The sequence below is a fragment of the Neopelma chrysocephalum genome, unplaced genomic scaffold (genome assembly GCF_003984885.1).
Source record: "Neopelma chrysocephalum unplaced genomic scaffold, ASM398488v2 Primary Assembly neopelma1_80b, whole genome shotgun sequence".
In the NCBI taxonomy this organism is placed as follows: Eukaryota; Metazoa; Chordata; class Aves; order Passeriformes; family Pipridae; genus Neopelma; species Neopelma chrysocephalum.
This window is the reverse complement of record NW_020897742.1, coordinates 6,497,187-6,522,667: the sequence shown is the minus strand read 5'-3', so window position 1 is coordinate 6,522,667 and position 25,481 is coordinate 6,497,187. Positions and strand designations below refer to the sequence as shown.

The following is a 25,481-nucleotide window of genomic DNA, read 5'->3' as shown; positions in this document are numbered from 1 at the left end:
CTTGAAATTAATTAAGAGTTCAATGACACTAAAAGTAAATTTTCGTGAAATCAGACAAACATAGAAACAGTTTTGTATATTGAAGTTTAACACAAGTAATAGTAAGTGTGCTCTAGTCTATTGTAAACTCTTGTGAAGATTCATAAATTTTCTCTTCAGTGCTGTTTTTGCTGAGCTGTTATTGCCACAAACTAGAAACCTCAACACCCTTCTTTGCCTAAGAGGCTTGTCCAGACGGCAAGCATTGTTTTTGTTATTTTTTCTATAGGATTAATAGCAAATTCCACTGAATATAGCACTGAGATACTGCTAGAGAAGCCTATAAAAACTCTTAAATTATTAGCTGTGTGTAACTGTGTGTTGTCATGCCTTGCATAAGCTAGAGGAAATAAAAGGAAATGGTGTGCCGTCATTAAGGCCACGAATATAATGAGGATTATTTTAAATTGAATTGAATGTGAAATTAATAATGAAGCTGCCTTCAAGGACAGGCATCCCTGTGAAAGGTGAAGCCGTTGACTACAAGGATTAAACCGATGTTCCTTCTTTTGTTCTCTGACGTACCTGTGCGTGACAGCCACACAGGTTGCTCTTCTGTGTCCCAGGTGTGTTGGAGCCGGCTCTGTTACCTGTGCCGTGGCCACAGCACTGCCGGCTCAGGAGCCGGTAGGTGGCATCCCAGACCGGCCCTGCCGATGGAAGTGCTGTTGGCAGTGTCCTCCTCCCGCGTATCGGCGGGCTGGACCTCCACCGCTGCCCCCTCGCAGGCGTGGCTGTCGCCTACCAGTGTAACCGCGGAGCTGCCAAGCTCCCTGCAATTCTAAACTGTTCTGTGCAGGCTGCTTGCCATGGCCCTGCAGCTCCCAGCTGGGGAGCTATGCATCCAGCTCTCACTGTTCCTGTCTGAACCAGTGAACAGTCTGTGGGGAAACTTAGAGAGAAAAATCTCTGCAGAGTCAATGCTGGATTTTGTGCTGGTGTGCTTTAAATGCATTTTCCTTCATCCCAGCTGGGTCATGATGTAGGGAAGAGAAGCTTTTTTTTTATTATTTGTCTGAAAAGGTTTGTAACTCATAAATCACTCTATTAAATTAAATTTTCTCTTTACTGTTCCTCTTGGTTTTTAGTGATTCATCTCAGTAAGGAAGTAGGGAGGTTTGGTTGTTTATTTGTTTGGGGTTTTTCCACCCTCTTCACCATTTGCTACATTCTTTTTTAAAGTTGTTTCTTTGACATTGAATTTAAATACAGTTTTTAAAAGAATACCCATGTTTCCACAGTTAGAGATTACAGGGCAGACCTTAACATCAGTAAAATTTCTGCAATGTAAATGACGTTTTCATTCAAGTCCTGCCTGTGCTGAAGTTTAAAACTGTGTTTTAATCCTCAACTGGGAGTCACTGATTAAAGTACATAAAATTTTCCCTTGTTTCCTCACTGTTCCCTTATCTCTCAAATGGAAAATAGTATTTCCAGCTCATAAGTAATGTTATTTATATGTTGTATAGGAGTTAATGTCCTTCCAGACCTCCAGGTTTAAGTATAGTTCCCAACAAAAGGTATGTTTTGATGGGTACCATAGGGAGTTCTGTCTTTTCATATGATCTGGTGTCTTAGTCAATTGAATTAGCAGTTTATGAAATAGGTTATTATTGCATGTCATGGTAGATGAGTAAATTAGAGTTAAGCTGTTTAGTAGAAAAGTACACAGCCAACCAAACTACTCTATGTAATTATTTCAGAATGTTACTGGTTGTTGAACAAGGATCCTTGTATGTTCATTTATCTTGTTTTCTGTATACCATGGATCATGTGTCTATCATATCAATTACTTTTTTCCTCTTCTGTTTTTAACATAAACCCAAGAAAGCACCTCTATATACTCTGGATCAGTAGATGGCAGCTTGTATTTAATGAAGAACCAAAAGGAGAAACTGAGGATGACAATGCCAATGACCCTTTCGTTTTGTTACATGGCATTACTCTGGTTGAGAGAACCGATTACGTTGTCTGAGCTCTTAAGGTATGAATAGTCTCTAGTGAAGAATTTTTGCCTTTATAAATAATAATTTGTTAAGAAATTAGATCTGTTACCCTCTTACTAATTTGCTCAGTAATAATGAGAAGTTCTCTATTTTTAATTGTCTTATCTTTCATTTGACATAACAATTTGTGCAGCTGCTCTTGGAGGAGGTTCTTCTCTGTCAGTTGCAATGAATTTCAAAGACTTGTAAAGATGAAGGTTTTGGAGCTAAAAAAACTTTTTATCCTTCTCCTCCAAAATTTCATAAGGTTCACTGGAGGTGTGTATGACACTTTTGTGATACTTGCTGTTGTCAGCATGTCAGAATTAAATGAGTAAACATTCTCCAGGACTTACATCAGTGTCGTCATATAAACAATACCAGCATTATATAGTGATCTGAAAGGTAGCAAAGTAGCTTCATGCAATGAAGTTGGGCACAGAAATTAATATAGGAAGTTCATTTTCTCTTCATATCTTTGTATCTGTAATTATGAGAGTTCAGAACAATACACCTTTTAATATAGTATAAATAAATTGTTCTAATAATAGGGTTTGATGCTAAATGGAGACTGTCAAGCTCTTGCTGACAATGCAGTTCCCTTCTCTCCCCTACTACAAGGCTATGAACACATTCCTTATTTACTTCAGGAATGAAAAGTAATTCATCAACTCTTCTTGATGGCAATAAATATTTTAAATCAGGCCCAAATAGTTCAAGTTCAGGAATTCCTAGATTTTTATTGGAAGACCTTTCGTATACTAATACTCCTTTTAAAATGACTTTTGAAATATTGGGTGTTTCTAAAATATAGGTGAAAAAGCACTACTTTGCCAAAATTTAAGGAACAGAAATACTCAAGTAACTGCATTGGCAAATCAGATTGAAAACTCAGATAAAATAAAGGAAAAACTGATTCAAAATTCAGTTGATATGGTAGATTTCAGTTCTTTAATTTTTATTTTTTAAATATGTAACCCGTGAGTTAAAAGGGAAGGCAATGAGTACATCATTCCCCACCTGTGGTGCTTATAACTGGTGTAGCTGCTGAAAGCGTGGTGAATGCAAGGGAGGTTTTACCTTAGAGCCATTGTGGCCTCTCTCCCCTGGAGTGCCTGTTCCACTTGCACTTTTGTGGCTTTGTACAAGCTTCCCAAGAAGGGTGGGCATTGAAAGATGCTCTTTTGCAAGTACTTTCGAAAAAGGGGAGATCTGTATGTCTTGAAGTACAGTAGTTGGTACTAGGTAATTAATTTCTATGCAAAACAGTTTAACCCTTTGATTTTACTTTAGGGGTGGCCGTGTCCTTCATTGGTCAGAATTGCACAAACCATTGCGTATTTGCAGAATTGGATATGTTGTTGCATAAAAGATGCTTGTAAAATTTTCAGCAAAATGCCGTAATATTCAGAATTCAAACTAGCACTCTGCAATACAGGAGTGTTTATTGAGTAGATTAAGATTTAGTAGAACTCAAAAGTGGTTTTCAATAACAAGATTTATTACTGGCTACTGTCTTCCAAAGGAAATTCTGTATGAGTCACAACTCCCATAGCATGCTCTGTAGTTTTGTCAATGATTAGAAAATAAATAATGTAAAACCTGTCTGATAATGTTTGCATATGACAAAAATCCAAGTAGTAAGATACAGTTACTGGGACAGAGCAACTGGTTCACACTAAACGATTATTAATTACCCATTTGGAGAGAAAAATAAATAGTTAAGTATCTCTTCTTTGGTTATTGTATCCTGGAAACTTTCTCTGGAAACACTGTTGGGTTGTACCAGGCAAAGACATCCTCACAAGTTCCTGTCTTAGTACAATGGTGTGGTTGGAAAAAAACCCTACCAAACAACAACTGTCAAAGTCAACTGTTAAGAGGAAAGATTGTTTTGTTTGCATATGAATGGTATATTGTTGTATTTAGCACTTTAAAAACTGGCACCTACAGAAAAGATCCAGGAAAATGGTTCAGAACCTGGAGAACATCCTTTGGACCGAGATCCTTAAGAGATGAACACACTTACATGAAAGGATTTAGAGAAAACATGAAAGCAGTAAAAAAGGCTGGAAGAGATAAAAAAAAATCAAGTACAAATATAGCACAGAAGGGCATAATCTGAAATGAATAATTGGAAATGGAAATAAGATGATTTGAATGAGACGATACCATTTAATTAGCTACAATTTATGTGTGTAAAATGGAGTAAATCATAATGAATCAGTGACTTTAAATGCACTGAACATACAAACTGAATTAAGCACAGAAAGTGACGTTTAAAAGAATGTCATTTGTATTCCAAAGTTTTACCATGATACGATAGTTGTATAAGACTGTAATTACGTTATCATGCTTCCCTCCCTACCCTTAAGGTCTTTGCCTTTCAACAGGTTTGATGAAGAAGGGGAAAGAATTTTAAATTGCATGAACTACTATAAAATACTTGTTTTCTTACTTCTGAATATTTAAGTTTAAAAAAATCAGACAATGTTCACATTTTTGCATGCATTAAGATACACAGATCAAAATAACGACAGACCAAAGATGAAAATTATTCAGAGAAAACATTAAGTATTCAGAAATACCTTTTAAGTCTTTGTAGGCAAATTGTTTTATTTAAACCAACTGAATTAGAGTTCTGTTTAAAGTTCTGCTTTGTTTTTTCCTCAGTTTGGTTTTCTCTGTACCCTGAAGTCAGCTGACTACCACTCCTCCCTTGTGATACATACTTAGGCACTATGGTGGGGCAATCTGCCAGCTTTTAAAGGATTTACAACACTAAAAATATACTCCTCCTTGCTACTTGACACACGTAGCAGAAAAACACTACAATTACTTCCTCTGAAAGGAACATTTTGGTTTAAAAATAACATTTTTCACAACCTTCTTCTCAAGCCTATGCTACACATTAAATCCTTTTCCATTGTGAATAGTCTCACAGTGTTCCATGTGAGGTATATTATTTATCTCAATAATAAAATAGTTGAGTTCTGGACAAAGTTTCAAGATGCTAGACTTCGAGATTCTGAGAAATAATGCCTTTCAAACAAGGTTATACCTAGTTGTGCTGGCAGGACTGAATTTGTAATCAGTTTGTGGCGTTACTGTGCGGCTTTAACAGATGCATCATTTCCTTGGAGCACACTGACGACCTAGGATTTTTTTCATACTTGGACCTTACTAATGTACACTGCTGTTGTAATTAAGAGAACATGGCCTGTGTACTGTATGTGTCAGTCATATTTTCAAGCACTTCCCTGACAGAACATAGTCTTGCAGGTATTTTGACCATCTCTTTGTTAAATGGGAGGTTTGGAGGAACCACAGACAGAAGAAACTGTTCTAAAGTGCTATTCCAAATCTGGACTTTTGGATTAAGTGTTTAAAACTTGATAAGCAGCACATTGTATTCATAGCAGGCTTTTTATGCTGTAATTTTAGAATGTAAAAGCAGCTCTTAACTGAGAGAAAAAAGCATTCTTTTTTATGGAGACAGTAATTTCAAGCTAGAAAATATGGCATTATTTTTTAAAGTTGCAGTGCTTTGACTTGGTACAGCCAAGTTAGTGAAAACTTTTTTTAAAAAAGACATTTTGATGGACATTGGTTGTCTCTTGCAGCATAAGGATGTGGTTCCAGCATCCGTTTAAGCTGCTCCAAGTTTCTGTTGCTGTGGTCCTGCATCAGTATTCCTGTTCTTTCTCTTGCCCTGGTAGTAGCATTTATCCAATGGAGGGTTTAGTAGTTGAAAGAAGTAGATCTGTAGAAGATTTATTTTGTAAAAGTTTAACTGGACATTTTAGTGCAGGTTAATGTGCTTCATTGCAGTCCCTTTCTGCCTATATGCAGTAATGTTCCTGCAGTCAGCTGAGTCTGGGAATCTATCTGGTTGGAGTCAAACCCTAGAAGAGACTGATTCTCCATCTGATTCTCTGAGAAGTCACGCAAGTGCTTTTGTCAGCAGGGAGGAGTGTGTGGCAGGGGACTGAAGGGAGGGTGGGATTTCCCATTTCAGAGGCAGCAAGCTGTTAGGGTGGTTTGGCTGCATCACCACTACACCACACCCGAGGGAAGGTCCTGATTGTCTGTCCTCTTCCAGCTGCTGCTGTGCTGGCTCAGAAGGTTGCTGCTCTCTGGTTCCAGCTCTTCAGGTCTAGTGGTGTGATTGTGCCTTAACTCGTCTCAGCCAAAGCTTATCAGCTGAGACAGTAATGGGTCACCCTTGCTGCAAGAGGACGGTCTTGCTTCCCTTTGTTCTCCTACCTGTGTGATGCATCCCCTTCCCTCTGCCAACTCTTTCACTCATGGAACCATCTGTGAGCCTCCTCAGTTCTTTAGATGATGGGAAAGAAACCCTTTCAGGCAACAGAGGTGGTTTTCTGCTGCTGTTGTGATTACATTTGGGGAAGAGGATGAGGAGCAACAGGAGTACACACAGCCAGATCACTAGGAGTGAAGTCCTGCTAGTTATGTTGAGCTTTTAGGTTGGCTCAATCAATTTTGTGAAACCATACCTCAAGCTTATGTTCTTCAGTTTAGTGTGGGTGACTCAAATGAGCTGAGAAACTGATGTGCAATTTGCTCAGCAGGTCAGGTGGGATGGCAAGGGCAAGTGGCTGGGGATGGGTTTGCAAGATGGCCTCACTGACCACGTGGGCCAGTGCACAACTCTACTTGGGGTGGGAAACACTAATGCTGGTTGAGGAAAGCTACTGAAATTTCATTAGCAAAATGCTCATCACACAATTTTATTAGAAAGGATTGTGCAGCAACTTTTACCTCTTCATTTAAGAGACCAATGCACAAAGTCTTGGAATAAAAACTATTGGGAACTGTGATTTTTCATATTGCTCTTATTTTTCAGAAACTATTATAAACAACGGGTTAATTCTAAGTGAGACAGAGTTTTGATTATCACAGAATCACAAAATCAACTAGGTTGGAAAAGACCTCTGAGATCGAGTCCAACCTTTGACCTAATACCACCTTGTCTACACTTTTTATTTTAATCTTGTTTTTAATTAATTTTTTCAATTAAACTGAAAATTCAGATAAGATTGCTTAAAAAAGGTAGGAAATAACTGTAAACTTTGCAGTAACTAGCTTTTAACTAGAGTTTTAGTCAACTTCAATAGATACACGCTAGATGGAACAATTAGTGATGAGGGCACTGGACTGAGAGAGGGCAGGTGAACTTATGAATTGCTATAGGCTCAGGAGGGACATGAAATATTTGTAGACCAAGAAGTTACTAATCTGTGTAGCAAGATCAGAGAGGTCCTGTGCAGACAACACAGTCAGCAGGAGAGAAAATAGTTTTCAGTTGCTTAAGGTTATTTAAAGAAGAATCTTCTCTGTTTGTAATGTTAACTTCTACAAGTTCAATGTACTCGTAACAAAATTAGGTTGCGGAAGAGGAGATAGGAAGGCATTTCTATCTTAGTCCTATGGGAGACTACCAGTGTGCTTTACTGTGGAATGAGTGTGTTCCCTTATGAGGGTCTATGCTGTTCTGTGCTTGCTTTGCCTGTTGTGGGTGTCTGCTGAGATTCTAGATAAGAGCAGGGGTTTGATGTGGAGGTGGCTTTTTATTGATATGTGCTGTTAAGTCCCATTTTTTATATATATGTATGTACATGAAAAAGTCAAGAAAAATCAAATAATACTGTCAACCACTTACCAAAGCCAATTTTTAACAAAAAAATACATTACTTGAGTGCAAATAAAATTAAACTATTTTAATTTATTAGTATAGGAGACCATTTCCATTCATACCTGAATAATACTTTTTTTTTTAAATCATCATACAGATGTAATTAATATGGTTTCAGTTCTATGTATTTGCTCATCATTCTGTGACTTTCCTCCCTATCACATTACCTGATTCAAACTCCTCCAGCAGAAAGTGTGTGTTTTTTCCAAAGTAAAATTTACTTAAGGCTTTAGAAATTTGAAAAAAAAAATTCCGTACCATTCAAAGGAGGCTTAAAGCAGTTTCAGAAATGCAGTAGCTGAAGAATGTGCAGAATAAACTCAATGTAAGGATGTTGATTGTGTGCTTACTGCCATAACGTTATCATTTGTCAGTCATATCTGAGCTGGAACTTAAAAACCTGTTAAATGTTTGAACTGATTTTTGTTCTGTGGAGCATTTAGGGATGTGTAACTTCATATTGAATTGCTTGGGCAGCATAATACTGATGTTATTTCAAATCAGAAGTTAATTTGTATATTAATTTTATAATAAACCTATGCATTTGTCATCCTAAATACTTTCTTGATTTGGTCTTCATTTTTTTTAATGCAGGTTTGTTGTTGAAGGTCATATTCCATATTTGAATGTTTTTCAGCATTTTCCGGAGAAGATGAAATTGTGTGGACTTGATCTTAAGATCTTTTGTGTAGAGGTAATTTTTTCTTAAAGGGAAAGATTAAAAAAAAAATCAACCAAAACCTAGTTATTTTGTGGTATTTTAGTTCTTTTGTTCACTGTACTAATAAATTGATTAAATCTATTGTTATGTAGTAGGGTTCATGTTTCACAGTGTTGGAGCCTGTGTGGAAACCAGTGCACTCTGTGACTCTAAGTGCTTTAATCTTTAACCAGTCTTATTAAGCTGATTACTTAAGTTAAAATGAAATCAATAAGTACTTGTGGAGAAGAAGGTATTTAGAACTGCTCTTGAAATACTCAGAAATAGGGTTTGGCTTGACATCTAAGGGCAATATATTATCCCTTTTGGATAATATATTATATTATGCTTATTTAAATTATCTTTTGAATTTGTTTGTAATTCCATATTCTTTTCATAAAATATGGTTTAGGTACTATCTCTTGTTCCATTTCTTGCTGTACTAGTTGAAATATACCAAGCCTAAAATCTACATAAGGGCTTACAGCCCTTTTAGGAGCTCAATAGTGATGGACAGGTCTTGAGTGAAATGTAAATTTCACTTATTTAAGATTATTATGTATTGTGGTAACAGTTGCCCAATGGTGTTTGTGATGCAGATAAAAAAGATTTATTATGGATTTTTGAAGTGTGCAAATAAAATCTTAGCTTTTAAGAGCAGAAAGCAGCAATTCTGCTGACAAGAGAAGCTGTGTTTTACTCTGCTATAATGGTTTTGTAGCCCAAGCCTTCAGTGATGATGTTGCAAGTAACATTACCATTCTCCAATATATTGCTTATATTCAGCAGGTCATGAGTTGTTCGGGAGCTGTAGCTTCAGAAGTTGTAGCATTTATATTTTTGTTTTTATACCACTGCTTTCTTGTTTGGATACATGAGAATTATGACCTCAACTTATAAAAATCAGGGGATCAATTTAATATAAAACCTCTTGATTTCTTTTTCTGTCTTAGATATTTCCTTAAAAGAAAAGATACGTTAGGTTCTAATATGAGTGTAAACTTTTTTTAAAGCCTTTTAAATTCTCATTCTCTCTGTCCTTCTTTGCCTCCATCCTTTGGATGTGTTTTTCTCTTATGAATTGCAACTGTAAAGCTTGTACCATATGCCAAAGTGGGAGATCTTGTTTGCAGAGAGGAGGTGACAGTTGCCCTTGTATGATCTTACTACTTTTGGGATAGAGGTGCACCCCTCACTTCCAAAGTATAAGTAGATATGGATGCTAATCAAGTAATCTCTTAACTTTGTTTTCATTGAGATACATAGGTGAAGTTCTGTACGCTTACTGTACCATTTGTTTTCCAGCCCCTCCAGTATCATTGTGGCTTCCTCTTTTTAGGAATATCTGCTCCTACTTTACTCTCAATGCTACTTTAGTAAGGCATCCTCAGGTTTATTTAATTTTAATGGGTTTTTTACTACATCATTGGGCTGATAATTGCAAAAACCTTACTACCTCTTTCCTACGTCTTATGTTTCTCACTGTAGCGCTGAGATTACCCATGAGTTGCTGTATCTAGTTTTAACTTCTGAGTTTTGAGAAGTACAAGAGATGAGGTTATTGTCCTGGAGCAGGGAGTGAGATTGTGTATTACTCCATCCTGAAAATATAGCCTGCATTCTTTTCTCCTTTGTGTTATGTGTAGAATATTTTATAGACAATTATCTTAAAGATGTTTATGATATTAAGGCCATTATAACCAGGCAGGTAGGTTGCCCTAGTGCCGTTATTTATTGTGCTTCAAGTCTGGTGAATATAAGCTGCAAGCATGTTCCAAAATTCTGATAACTGACAGGACTATTCCATATGTCTTCTTTTTTATTTTGAACAGATTTTTAGTGCATTTAATTGTGTCCTGTGCAGCCCAAATTTGAATGAAGAAGTAATTATATTGTAGTAGCTTGAAGGATTTGAAGTCATTTTGAGTATTGTTTTGTCAGTTAAGTGCAGATGAAGCCTAACTTGATAAGACTTACCTTGTAGAAAAATATTCTTAGTGGCTTAAAGATTTTTTTTTCAGTAACAATTTCCCACATATCCAAAATATGCTGAATTTGTACAAGATTGAAGTTGTTACAGATTTTAGAAAAATAAATGCAACATATTACAAGGTGAGTCACATCTACTTTCTATGTAGTGACATGTTTATATATACATGCACTAGGGGTTTTTATATCTTGTCATTTATTAGTAGTATTTAATGTACAAAGAATGTGACTAGTCTCAGGCTTCCCAGCTGTAATGAACTTCTGTGCTGTGTAACTTAGGAATAGAGTCTGTATCACTGACCATTTTTCCCTGTCCTGCATACTATTTAGGAATTAGAGGTGATTACAGTATCTGCTGTGCAAGGAGAGGCTGAGAGAGCTGGGTTTTTTGTCACTGAGAAGAGAAGGCTGGGGGGCATTTCAGTAATTTCAGTAATACCTGTCAGGAAGGGGTGGGGATGGAGTCAGGCTCTCTTCTTGGTGGTGCACAGTGGAAGGACAGGAGTCAACGGGCACAAAATGTAATACAGGAAATTCCATTTAAATACAAACTTTTACTGTAAGGATGACTGAATGCTGGAACAGGTGACCCTGAACCACTGTGGGGTGCACAAAACCTGATGGGACACAGTCCTGAGCATGTTGCTGTAGTTGACGCTGCTCTGAGCAGATGCATTGGACTCTGGGTAATCTCAGGGAGTCCCTTCAAACCTCAGGTATGCCTTGTATTCTATTTCACATTTTCAGTGTAGGTGGCAGATAGGCTCTTCATATTTTAGTAATGGAACAGCTTACAAGAAGGGCATAATTCTTCATTCTGCTCAAACTGAACTTTATTTAAAATACCTGCCACAAAGGTTGTGGACACTGCTGTCCAGAAGTCTGGGAGCTCTGGCATGACTGTCTCGTAAGTAAAGAGAAAAGGAGCCTCCAGCTCTCCTCATCATCTTTATCATGATGCATAACTATTAGACAGGTGTCAGGTCCTAGCTGAAGGTAAGTACTACCTCACAAGTATTTTAGGAAGGATAAAAGTACTTTATAGAAGATCTTTGTGTAAAATGAGTTGTTTGTCTTTCCATTGCTTCAAGTCTCTTTTCTAAGCTTTTACTTATTATCATCCTATTTATTCCTTCCTCTATTAAGATCATGTGTATGTTAGAAGTTAGCCTTTGGAAAATGGGTTTTACCTAATGCGTGGTTAGAGGGTTCACAGGGCAAACAGCAGCAGTAACAAGATGCTCTTACTTATTTCAGAAGTTCTAACTTGCCAGTACAGGAGAGGAAGAGCAAAATTTCCTTTTTCTAAAACAAGTATTCTTATTCCATTTGATTAAAACTTTTTGTTTATGTATCAAGAAAGAATAAGATACTTAAGGTTTTGGTTTTGTTCTGTGCAGGAGATCAAGAAGGTTTTTTTGCTGTTTTGCAATTTGTTTAACTATAGTAAATCTCTGCTTTGAGATGCACTGGCTTGTGCCAGTAACCAGTACGTCTTTGATAAGCGCAATCATCTTTTTTAGGTGTAAGTTTCCTTTCTAATGTACAGGATATCTACTTCCTTTAAAGCCCCTTAGTGTAGGAGTTAAAACGTGTTTGTAAGTCAGTACTAGTATATATAAAGTTCAGTGGATAATTTGCTTTCAGCTTGTTTTATTTTATTGATACTGTTTGTCCTACACTGGAGCTACACACAAATTCCCTCTTCCATTTCTGCTTGAAGTAGGGATACATCCTTAAGATACACATCCTCTATTTTGCTTTTAGGGATTCATCTTTATACTCATGCAAAATTGATTAAAGCATCCCTTTTCTTTTAAACTAGCAACAGCTTGTCCTTGCCAGATCTGTCTGGCCTTACATTTTTGACTCAGGACTGTTTACCAAATTACCTTGTATGTAGTTATTTTGTTTGTACTTTAAAATTGGTTGTCTTTTCCTGTCTCAAATTTACCTTTAGATTTCATTATTTTTATAAAACTCATTACTTTTTGGTGTATTTTACTTTTAATGGATTGTAAATGGTTTTTTTAGTACGAAAGTACTTTTTGATTTTGATTCTCACATTCTTTGCACACACACACATTTAAATGTACATGTATATATGGGTAAGCAGGTCACTCCCATGGCTATTGGGCAACATGATTTACTGAAGTATTGAAGATAACAAACACGTCACTTTGGAGTATGTGCTGTGTGCAACAGGATAGGTGTAGTCTTATAAGAATCTTTCAGATCCTGTTGTTCTAAGGAGCTTTGGGAATGGTTATCTGTAGATGCACAAGTATCTGGACTTGGCAAGGAGCCCAGTGTGTGATTTCAGTGAAATTCCCTTCTCTCAGTCTCTTCTCCAACTTTAAAATAATGATTTTAGGAAAGAAGGAGTTAAGAATCTTTTTTTCTTAAAGAGGGGGGCGGGAGGAAGTTGAAGTTGGTGGGTGTTAGTCGAATTCTGTTCAGAACTGTCCACCAACCTGCCCTCAAAGATGAAAGGAATGCGTATTTACTAAATTATCCTTGCTACTTCTGCCGTGGAGTGTGGTCATGGAATGGCTTCTCTATATAACCCTTTCTTTCCACCTCCTCCTTACTCTTAGATGGAAGTAGCTGCACAATTCTAAGTCTGCTTGAAACCTCTCTTTTACAAGGCCACTGAATGTTTTAGTGTTGACAGTGTTGTTGATATACCTTGCTGTCTAGAAACCTGCACCTTAAAAATACTTCCTTTTTTGTTTTGTAATTTAATTCCATTCCTCTCTTTTTCTGTGTTTTTTGTTTGTTTTTATGATCCCTTGAGTAGTGCTGTTTTATAACAAGAAATGTATTTACTTTAAGAGCTTTGACCTTGCAACATGATAAAGTTGCCATCCACATTACTTTTGGGTTGTTTTAGTATAACTTCTTATTTTTTGTTTCTTTTTACACATCCAACTTCCAAGTTATATTAACAGAATCACTGTTTAGTTTGAATTCTGCTCTATATAATTCACATATTTCCATCCCTAGATGTCTTGATTCTTAAAAAACCCCCAGTGTTACTCTTCTGATTTTTCCATGATACAGAAATGTTTCCTAAACTTCCATCTGAGACTGCTGTTTGCATCTTCCTTACCTTTACCCATGGAAAACTCTTGAAAAGTGGCAGCAGTATGCTGTCGCTTGTCATAAATCACTGCTGTGGACATGAGAGAACATTCATGAAAGTCAAAAGCATGTTGGGATTTTCTCCTCTTTATCCCACTTAACTGAAAGTCTTCTTGTTCCTTTCTTCTGCCTGATACCTTTTTTCTTTCAGGCTTAGTAGCTTATCATTCTACATTAAATTTATATCTCTTTTGTCAGTGTTGGGTTAGGCTGGTACCTCTGGGGAGCTCTCATTATGTTCAGTTTAATAAGGACTTTTTATTCATGCTCCATTATGAACTGATGTTGACTTTGATGGGAAATTGAAGAGTTGAAAAACAAATGTTTACTACTCTAAGAAAAGTTCTAATTCATCCAAGGCTTTCTTTTCTCTAAAAATAGTCTGTGATAGGTGTTGAAGTAGATACTATAATGTATTTATAAAGCAGACTGGAAAATTTCAGCTCTTTTGAGAATGTGCCACTTGAGTGTGGAATGCTTTATTCTGTAAGATGCTTTGGATTTATTTTATTTGTGTTGGAGGAATATATACCTTACACTTTAACATTCACACACACACCCTCTCTAGCTTGGATTGTTAAATTTCTTTCCTCTTTTGTTTAAGAGTGAAAGGCTTCTTCAACGATTGAGAGATGATCATTCTTCTCCATGCTACCTGGAAACTTTCCAGGTCTCTGGTTTCTTCTTTTACAGTATTCTATGGTTTATATTTTCTTTTTCTTCTTCTTTTCCTTTTTTTCCCCTTTTTCTAGTGTTGCTTGACTTTATTCTTGGCAGCAGTTTTATATCCATATTTCTCTGACACTAATCCTTCTGTCACCCATCATTCTGTGTCAGCTTCAGTAAAAGCTCACTTCTGCTGAAGATTTGAGAGATCCGATTTCTGAGATGAATTTGCCAAGCTACTCCTCTGCCATCAAGGATGCTTCTGTTTTGGTCCTTTGTTCTGCATGCTTTGTTTCCCACAGAGCCACTCTTGACTTTTGAGTAAATTATGAGTTACATTCTTCCAGTGAGACTTTGGTGGTAATTTTGATTTGGGTCCCCTTTAGCTTTCCCATGAAGAAGAAAAAAGGTTTTTCAGATCAGCTTCTTGTGGGAGCTGGAGCTTCAGTCAGCTCTCTGCTCTCCTCTCCTGACCTTATGAAGGTTGCTTGACTGACAGGATATTTTTAGCTTCTATTTTTCCCATTGCCATAGTATTATTTTGTTCAGGATCCATGCCAAGCTAATCATTCTAGAGTTCCTGAATCTCCCCTTTTACATTTTTTTAAATACTGCATATTAATGTGGAGAACCCTTTGATGTTTAGAATTTCGTAAGATTATTTAAAAAACATTTGTGTTTCAGAGAACTCCTCAGTTATTTCCTTGAAGCTTCTTGTGTGTAAATTATCTGTGCCTCTCCTTTGTAAAATACTCCATTTTATCAGATAGTGGTTTTTTGCAGACATAAATTTTTCTCTTCCTTACATATGATTTTAATGATATGGATTTGTATTCTTTTTCCAGTTACAAAACAATCTCACTTTTCTTCATATTTGTTTCATGACTTACCCATTTACCTGTGGCATTGAAATTCAAGGTTTTGGGGTTGTTTGGTTTTTAGTTTCCCTGCTGCTTATGGCTTAGTCACATTAACATCTTGTTTCATTGCAGAATATCTATAGTGCTGTTTCTTGTCTTTTTTTTTTTTAATCCAGGAGATTGTTCTGGAGTGCTACAGGAACAGCACTGCAGTCAAACACCCCCTCTGCTTCAGAAAGGGGATCTTTTTTTTTCTGTGGTTTTCCCTTTATCCCATTATTCCACAATAAAAAGGAATATTACGGACTTGTCTGTGAGTGTAGTGACCTACCATGACTGTGTTTGGAGAGGTCTAATGCCTCTGCTTTCACATTTAGGAGTTACATGGTTTTATGTTGTTTTCTGTACTACTTGAGAACAAGGTTTAAACTTAGGACTTGTATCCTTGTGCAGTATTACCCAATGTGGGCCTTGTCATCCACATTCAAAATGATGATGTAAAGTTAATAATTTATGTTACAATATGGTTAAATGTTGCAGAGTTTTGCTATGACAAGCAGGTTAAAGACACAGAACCTCAGATTTATACTCTCTCTTATTGTCTTTATTACAGGCGATATTGCAGGTGAAATATCGTTGTTAATATTTGCACCATATAAGCACTTAGTGCCTTGTGATCATCCAGCAACTCAGTTGCTTTGTAAAAACTGGTTTGAATTACATGGGGATGTGCCACAAAAATGTGTATGAATCAATTCAGCTTTGTTCAAGCATAGTAAAAGCCATTTTGTTTTGTAAATTTAGCTGACAAGTTTAAGTAGTTTAAGACGCTTCCTGATTTTGATTTCCCTGTGAATGTTGGGGGCAGAAGAACTGTCAAGTCGCCTGGAGGAAAACATAAAATTGGAAGGTTTCTCATGGATTAAGGAAAGACAGTTGCTCAGTGCTTTGACAGTTACCTGCTGTATATAACCAAAATTAGGAACTGGTTGTAGACCTGGGCTATCAAGGGTAATGGCTCAATTTTAGAAGTTATTTGGCATTCAATCACTAGTAATTTCTAATAATCTCTGCTAGCTTGTTATAAAGTTTGTATAAAATATACTTCTAGGATTGGTTAAATGATTTATCTATGTTCTGACCAGAAGTAGTATCAGTATTACTGGTTTATTGAAAACTAGTTCTTTGAATTTGTAAATAACACAAGGAAACTATCACTCCTGTATCTTAGTGTATTGCTTGACTTACTCACATTGGAAACCCTTGTTTGCATTTTGTTTTAGATACTTCAAGCTGTTTTTGTTTCGTTTCCTGCATTCAGGAGCATATCACAAATATTTTCCCGTGTTTGAAGTGTATGAACTTAGATAGGATCTTCCCTGGGAAGCTTTGAAAAGGATCTACCTCTCTCACTTACTGAGAGTATGTTCATTAGATCACTCAAATGTAGATCCAAGAGGAAGGATAGATAGAGATTAGCAGAGAGACTATTATTAGTGTATTGATGCTTCTCTCTTCTTGCCTACACTCAGGTCTTTTCCTGGAGGTCTGTGCAAGCCTGTAAAGTTTGCATGCTGTTTTCACTCACAATGGTAATTCTTCCCACTCTGCTCTGAGAACAAAGCCTACATACTTTTTCATCATTCTTTCGAATACTGAAAGACTTAATATCTTCTCACATAATAAAACAGATGACCAGTGACCTTTATTGCAGCACAGGGAAGAGCAAGTTCTGTACCTGAACCATGAAGTGCTCAGCGTAAAGCACATTGTTTGTGGGGATGGTGTCACTTAGGAATGGCTGTAGAGCACTCAGCTCATAGCTCATGGTGTATGTTTATATGAAGCTGTAATACTGACCACTGAAGATCCTTGGAAATCTCATTATGACCTTTTAGCATTGCTAAAAATACAGGTATTTGTCCTGCTCTTCAGGCTGATGCATCCCTTAGGTTTGCAGGTGTCATTCCTTTATTTTTACCCTAAATTGGATGCAATGTGGCTGAATGCTTTTATACAGCAAATGATAGTTCATTCTTTGTGATTGTTTTATATCAAAGATGCTATTTATGGTACTATAATTTCATCAACTTAAAAGCATAAGGATTAGCATTTGCTTCATTACAGACTTTGAGTATGTGGATAGAAGTTTATAAACTTGACAGTATTTCTTAAGTGCTGGTGTTTCTTTATTTGTGGGTGTGGATTTAGTCTCCTAATTATAGTGCTCTTCTAGGAGGTACAGATGAACTGAATCACTGTACTAGGGCTTTATGTTTTTTATCCCAGTGTCTAAGGAGGAGTAAAATTCTCTGTATACTTTTGTATTTTGAGTATTGTGTGTGGTAACTGTGCTGAAATTGTTATTGTGGAAATAATAAAGCAGCCTCTCGGCGGCTGCTTTGGTGTTGCTAATTTGATAGATGACGACAATGCTATGCTAATGATATGTTAAACGATTTTCTAGTCTGAAGATGGTTTTTTAAATAAAATGGTCTGCTGACCATTTTTGATGAGTAAACCTTGTAGGAAAAAGTAAAATGCATGTCACTGGTATAAGTAAAGATTACTTAGAGATGCAGAAGTAATTTTTAGAGAATAATGATAATTTTAAACAAAAAGTTCCAGTGAAAACAAAAGTATACCTACAGGTTACTTAGTCCTCCAAATTCTATTCAGTCTTGTTTTTTTCACTTTTCTTCTCTTTTTTCTTGATATAATTGTGAATCCTCTGTTATGAGCAGTTTGGAACAAGTCAAACCTTCCCCATTTTGTGTCTGCTGAGATATATAACCTCAGAGCTTCATAGTTATGGCAATACAAAGGGAGCAATACTGCTTGAAATTTCTCAAACTTTCTTCCTGTCCAACAGTTCACTTAAATATCTTTATTCTATGTGGAGAAAATAGTATTAAGAAAAATTGATTTGTAGTGTTCTCTGAAAGCTGGTGTTATCAATGCTATTAGTTTTATGTACCAGCCTTAGTTTAAATATCTGTGCGATCTTAATTATACAGTTTTCTGTAATCCCTTCATGATGCAGTTTTTGAACATGTGGTTGTTGTAGCCCAGCTACATTGGAATTATTTTCTAGTAACTCCTAACATCTAATAAAAAAATGGAGATCAAAACAATTTTATGTTAATGTATAAAACTGTCATGCACCTGTATCTTAAATACTGTATGGAATTTTGATTGGGTGTTTTGCTTTTCTTACCCTCCCTTTTCTCAAAGTTGCAGAAGAATTAAGAGGTACAGAGAGTCACAACAAGGATCATCAAACCTAGGGACCATTTTCCTACATGAAACAATATTATCTACTTACCTTTCAACCTAAAGAAGTCACTAAGAGGAAAACGTAGTTGTAGTTTGTAGAACATATTTAGGAGACAATTGTTCATTGTCTCTTCCAATACAAAGACTGGGAGCTGTTAGAAGAAGTTACTGGTCTGCAGGTTCAGAATCAAACAGCAGGAGATGAGGCTTCATACATTTGTGGGTAACTGGTGAAACTCCTCGTGTTAGAGGATGTTCTGGATGTTAAAAGTTCCAGATGCTGACTGTACCAATGCCATGAAGGGAAAGGGATCTGGAACAAAAAAAAAGCAGAGATCTTGCTGCTGACTCAGCCGCAAATGGTGTGAAGCTGGACAGATGTTTGGTGATGTCATGGCTTGCTTGGTTCATAAATCCCTCCATGCACATTTTGCTTCCTTGCTGCTGAATTCATGTAGTACAGCCACTTTTTTGTTTGTTCTGGGATTTCAGTTACAGTTTCAGTTTGTGGTTTTTGTGTTCTGGGTAGAGTTTTTTAAAGATTATAAAACTCTGTTTTTCATTAACCAGTTATCTCACAGTAACTATTTTAAATCATAGTTCAAACCTTTAAGTTAGGTGAACTAAATAAGATCCCATAAAGTTTCAGATTTAGAGATCTGGGGATGTTTCTTATTCAACTTGAAAAATGTTGAGGAATGACTAAATAGTAAAAGTATGCAAAATCATTGCATAAAAGGGGTATGTCTAGCCTATGGCAAAGAATTCTAAGCAATTAAGACTGCACATTTTTCTTAGGCAAAAACTTTGCTTTTTGAAAAAAGATTTTTTATGCTTATATTTTTCTAGTGATCTTTCGGTTTGTTTTGGTGGAGGAACTAAGGGAATTTCTTGTTCAATAACTCACAATGTAAGTTTCCTTGCTGTTGAGTAGTAGCAGTGATCCCAATGCCAGGAGGAAGAAGGAACGCTTTCAAGAAACCTGGCCTAGAAATGTGGCAAGAGGAGAAATGCAAAAAGGCATCTGAGAGTAGATAAATTCTAGGTCATGGGGGAGCCATCCTCGGCTGACAGAGGTGGAAGTTTAAGGATTTTTGCACTTTATCCTCATACCCTTAGTATTTCTAAACAGTCTTCAGTTCTGTGCAGTCCTCTTCTGGCCCTAAAAGTAAGCATGTATCTTGGATTTGTGAATAGATTAAGCTAATACTATCTTCTTTTCATTTCTTTTAATAATGATTAAGGTTTTAAAGTTAAGCATATGGAATTTAGGAATTGCTGAAGTGGATATGCTTTAGCTGAGACTGTGTAAGTGCACTAGGGTGTAGTCCTTAATAATTTCATCTCACAATGTTTCTAAACCAAGATAGTGTCTTGGTTCAGCATGCAGGAAGTGGTGAGATGCTCTGTATGTCTTTTCCTTTTCTTCATTTAATATGTGGGTTTAAGCCCACATTAGTGCACACCCCATGAAGCCAGCTCAGTTACAGAATATTTGGTTCTTTCTCGTCCTTTGCTGCTGGTCATTCCCCCTCGTCATGCAATGCTGCCTGGTGGCTGCTCCTCCAGGGCTGGGCTCTCAGGGGTCGTGTTGTGCTGCTCTCTCACAAGGTGGAAAACTGGGACAAAGGCACCTGCCTGAGGCAACGAGGTGGGTTTGTGGCACAGTCACGAGGAAACCTGAAGAGTTTCTAAATGCTATAAAGTGGTCCCTGTATTTAGTTGGGTTTTTTTTCACACCTGGCTTTTTGAAAGGATTTTGTATCTCTTAAAAATGTGCTACTGGCTAAACCCCATGTCTTCAAGTCATCACATAGCTCACAGGAAACTTCTGCCATTTGGTTTGTCTAACACTCTGGGTTTTGGTGGATTGCATGTTTTAGTTTGGGTCTGATTCAAAGGGAGTAATTCCTGACTAAATCTGTTAATGAACTCATGAATACAGGTCAAAATGCTTGCTGTTTTCTCCTGGAGTATTCGAACTGGAATGACAAAGGCTTTCTGCTTCCCTGGAAAGTATATCCACCAGACTGGCTTTTAGACATATTCCTCTGTTTGCTGAGGTCCTCTTCTCAAAACATTCCAGGTCTCAGGTGTAAGAGCCTCTTTTCCTGACTAAAATTTGAATGACCTTAATTGCCATATGATTTTTTAATTTCTTTTTCTTAGTGGTAACTATTTAAAGAATTCAAATTAAGACAGAAGCCGGTCATTCTTGTTTATTTAAAAAAAAATTTTTTTCTATGAGGGATAAAATTCTGTCTATATAAATTCTGCTAATCATCTATGCTGCTTTTACTTTCCAAAACAAGCCAGCCATTCCTGCTTTTGTCCGCTGGTGTTTTGAGATACCTTGTAATCTTACTTTGATTGGGGGTGGGTGCTTTTCTATCCGTGGGATTTTTTTTTTCAGTGTAACTCTGTATTTTTTGTGCATTTTAACAGGTGCATGCAGTACTTGTTCAGTAGAAAGTAGTGCAGAATGAAAAGAAGCAAGGGTGAGGCTTTTATTTGAAAGAAAAAAAAGCTGAGGAGGAAGTTCACTGCTGAAAGGGTTATTGTAATCAAGTTTATCATGGGAGCTTGCTGTTGTGTAACAGAAACTCTAGCTTGTCCATACCTGTCTTAAAGCATTACTTAATGAAGAAAGAAAACAAACCTACTGAAATATTTATGAAATTCAATAAAATTTGTTCCCAGTCTCTTAAATTTCAATACATTATGACCGTTCAGCTTTACTCTCTGTTTGTAGAAAAACTACATTTTTTACAAAAGTGATATTTGTCAGACTTACCCTGTGAGCATGAACAGGTTAATGCTCGAGCACGTGTCTCTCTAATAATATTGAAACTCATTAATTCAGAAACCACTTTAACTGGATACTGTGTAATGAAAAATATGTCTTCCTCTGAAGGAGCCTATTGAAAGGTCTGCTAGGTAGCCAATGAAACTTTTTTTCCTAGTAAAGGAGTACATCTATATTGGGTGTTCAGTTAGCTTTTTTCTCTTGTTTGTGGGTTGCTGGGTCATCCTGGTGCCATCTTGAATTCTTCAGTAAAAACTGCCTGTGTCAATGTAATGCAATCTAATATCCTAGCACACCTAATGTTTTTCTCAAAAATGCAAAACCGTTGTTTATTGAGTCATTTTCTAACATTAATCTTTTTGCTGTACAAAGATCCTTCTCATTTCCTCTACAACAATGATCAGGAGTAATTTGGGATTTTAAGATGTAGTAGCTGTTGCAGCTGAAACAGTTATTAAAGGAGAGAGCAAGAGAGAGGCTGCCAGTGTGACATCTATGATTTTCAAATGGTGACTTGAATTTTTTTTTTCCCCTTCTCATTTTTTACCAGACAGATAACTCGGGCAACTTCTTTGCCTGGCATCAAGATGGACAAATTGATTTCCTTTTCCTGTCTTAACCTTTTTGTTACCCTTTCTGTTTGACAGCAGGCTTGGTCTCTTTATGTCTTTCCCAGTGTCAGAAGTCTCACAAGATGCATATTTCTTAGCAGTTATCTAAATGGAGTTGTAGCAGTTTCACCTGTCTTTGTTCTTCTTGTCATTTGGTTCCCTTTTAATGATTCCAGGCACACCCTCTCACTGTTACATCAGCATCTGTATGTGATTCATGGGTATCAGGATTTGAAGACATCTATCCACTCATTTAGTCCACATAAGAATGACTGCATTGAGTCAGGCTCGAGGTTCATGGAATCTGTTCTCCCGTTTCAGATGGTGACCTAGGAAAGGAGGTAGGAGCAGGGTGCAGTGGTTCTCCCCAGTATACTTTCACACTCACCAGCAAATCACAAGCCTGGGACGTATCTGTCTGGCAGTGGTAACAGTGCTTACAGTGTCACAAAAACACGACATGGTTTGGGTTGGAAGGAACCTTTAAAGATTCCCTTTAACATTGCATTTGCCTTTTTGTATACCTTACGCTCTGGCAAAGAAGGCTTTCCTGAAAAGGCTACATAGAATCTAACTGTGCAACAAATTTGATTATATTAGGTTTTTTCCAGCGAGGTTAGATGGCAAAAAAATTTTGAGTGTTTCTTATTTTTTAGAAGTTTGTATTCATAATACACAATATTAAAGCACGTTTAATTTGTGTGTGATGGCTGTTGTATTAGTTTGCAGCTGTTTCAAGTGGGATGGTGGTGGTCCCTGTGAGGTAGATAGTGGTCAGGTAAGGGGGAAAAACAGTGTCGTTTAAAAATATATCAGCTAGATTCATTGGTATGTGTTTATATGGGAGGTAGCCAGATCACTAGTTCTGTAAGAATACGCAAAAAGCATGGCAAAAAAAATCATTAGTAATCTAGAAGTTTAGGCTTGCTGACCACAAGTTTTTAATGATTGGTTCACAAGGTCATTTCATTCAGTTTTAAATATTATTTGGATGCAAATTTCACAGTTGATACAGTTATTGTTTCTACTGTCAATTCTTTTATGTAACCTGTATGCACTGTGGCTGGTGTCGTCCCACATCAGGCTCTTGCTACAGATGACCAGATATATCTGAACCACTTGAGCAGCAGGAGCAAAGTAGGGTGAGCGAAGTGTTGTAGAGAACTTGACTGCTGTGCTCATTGTTGGTACCTAATTTTACCTTATGTAAATGTAAAGCTGCTTGGGTTCTTGGGTATGTGTTTCAATGCAGTCTGCATTCAAAGATATTTACACACATTAGGGCAGCCATTTGATTTATTATTTTTACAGTAAATATATTTTATTGTATGGGCATACCTTGCTTTACAGAAGGTTTGAACCAAAATTCTGGATTGTGTTCCATAAAACCCCTTCTCCAACCCTCATAACTTGATGTTTCCCAAACCTTCAAGTTAAGTGGCTTTCTTAGGCTGTTTCCTGACAAGTTTGGTACACCCTTGTTCCAACTTGGTTTAGGCTGAATTTGTCATCTTAAAAATGATGAAGCCTTGCTGAGTTTTGGATAATTGCAATCATGTCCAACTTTAAATGTCAGATGACTCCCAGAGACCTACAAAAAGCTGATAATGCAAAAATGAGTTGGACCTTATTAGATTCCAGTATTAAATGGTCATTAAACAAATCACTTGGGAAAAAACATCCACTATGGAACATAAACAGCCTAAGTGAAGGTAGAACTTTAGAGAATGTACAGGCATGGGAAAAAACAGTTCTCAAGATGGAAATTCACAGGTAGAAGGATGGTGAGGAAGGGAATTGTGCTGCAGAAAAAGTACTGAACAGGAAAGAAGGAAAAATGGAAGGGAAAATTTAAAGCAACTGTATAATTAATTCTTGTCAGAAAGGATAGAACATTGTCATTGTAAAATAAACCGAGTTGTGAGTATTGTGAATATGTAAGTAATGCCTTAATGCCTGCAGGGATATTGTCCTGATACACAAGAAGGAAGTGGCCTATACAGTCATCTAAGAGGAGAGTCAGTCAGACCACATTTAAAACAAGAAAATATAGAGCCTGCAAATTATTCTAGAAAGCCAGCCAGTGCATATTGTTTTCTACTTGTTGATCAGCAACATTCTGATATTGTCCTAACAAGTAGGAGAGGCTGCAATCTTGGCTTACCCAAAACAATTACCTGTTACTGTGATCTGATTATCATGCTAATAGTTTGGCTCCTCTGCTCCTGAAAACCAGCTTGTTGTTTTCTAATATGGGTGAAAAATGCCATGTAACTTTGAAAGATAAAGACAACCAATTTAAATAGTCTAATGACTATTTATTATTATAAAAATCTTGTTCTAGACACTTCTTCACTCTCAAAAGTGTGTATTTTGTTCTCCTGTGCTCAGCTGAGGTTGTTGGGGAGGAGGGCAGGGGGAAGTACTCTCAAGTAGTACTAATGTTCTGTACTGCTTTCTGGAGAAGACCTGTAGCTACCTTATTTGTCACATGTGGGAATAACATGCAAAGATTTTAAAGACAAAGCTTAAGAAAAGTTCTTGGTAACCTCAGTACCCCATCTAGACAAGTTACAGACTCTGTCAGCATTGTTGATCAGTCTTGAAGAAATCCCAGCTTGCGAAACTCCAGAAAAGGCTAGCAAGTGGCATAACTTTAAAAGGGTTTTCTGTCAGTCTTCCTGGAATTATTAGGTGCCCTCAAGGGTTTGTAACTTGAGTTTTATGTGTGGCTTTTATACTGTTTCCCAGGTTCTTGAAACAAGGTGAGAGCTCAGTGACTCCACATGTTGATGGACAGGGGAGTTGTCCTAATATTTAGCACAGAAATACAACTTGAATTTTTTAATTTATGATTGGATAAGTGAAAGTTACAATTGAAGAGAGCATGGCATATGATCTAACACTGTCCTCTGTTGTCCAAGTACTCCTCCCTTGGGGTTTAATCATGGGGTGCTGGAGGCAGAGTTTTTTTACCTGAAAGAAGGAGGCCCCAGCTCTGTATCTTGCTTTCCTAGTGGATTTGCTGGTTGACTTCCAGTGCAACTTGTTTTATCAGGTTCTCTCTTTTTTTTTTTTTTTTTGGCAGAGATGCATAGCTAGGTAGAAGGTGATAACTTTTATTAATTATGAGGCTGCTTGTTTGCTGTATCTTGCTTTTTCTTAATATTGTCCCAACACTTTTGGTGTTGGTTGTGTGGAATTTGGGAGTTCTTTCTCTTTTAACCCTTGCAGTAAGTTTGAATAAAAGAATAAATATTTACAGAATAAAAGATTTGATGTATGAACTCACAGCTCTTCCAGAATTAAGCAGGGTATGCAGTGACTGGTGAAAACAGCCAGTGCTTGATTCCTAAAATAACCCAGCAGTCTCCTCAGTCCTCGACCTTTCAGCCTTTGGCCCTTTGCTGTGATGTGTCCTGCGGAGGTGTGATCTTGTGCTGGATCCAGCTTATCCTTGCAGCTCACAGTTCCAGAGATGACTGTGCTCCTGGAAGCGTGGTCATGACTCAGTGCTGCATTGTAGCAACAGGAGTACTGCAGTGAATGTTTTTGAGCTTAGGGGGGTTAAGCTCTGGAAAGTAGCAATTGATTTGGTTGGTCTTTGTGGTCTATTAGGATGCCCTTCCTAAATCTGCATGTCCCAAATGTGTTTAGATATCTTATGAACACACATCAACGAGGAACTG

At 37.0% G+C, this 25,481-nt stretch overlaps 1 protein-coding gene across 1 annotated transcript in view; it reads left to right on the top strand.

The window, feature by feature from the left end:
- TAF1B (TATA-box binding protein associated factor, RNA polymerase I subunit B) overlaps positions 1–25,481 on the top strand; it is a 47,593-nt gene that overhangs the window by 7,051 nt on the left and 15,061 nt on the right. Inside the window, exons 7-8 of the mRNA XM_027690153.1 lie at positions 1,867–2,023; positions 8,335–8,434. Of these exons, the coding sequence (XP_027545954.1) occupies positions 1,867–2,023; positions 8,335–8,434 (257 nt within the window). The remainder of the gene's footprint in view (positions 1–1,866; positions 2,024–8,334; positions 8,435–25,481) is intronic.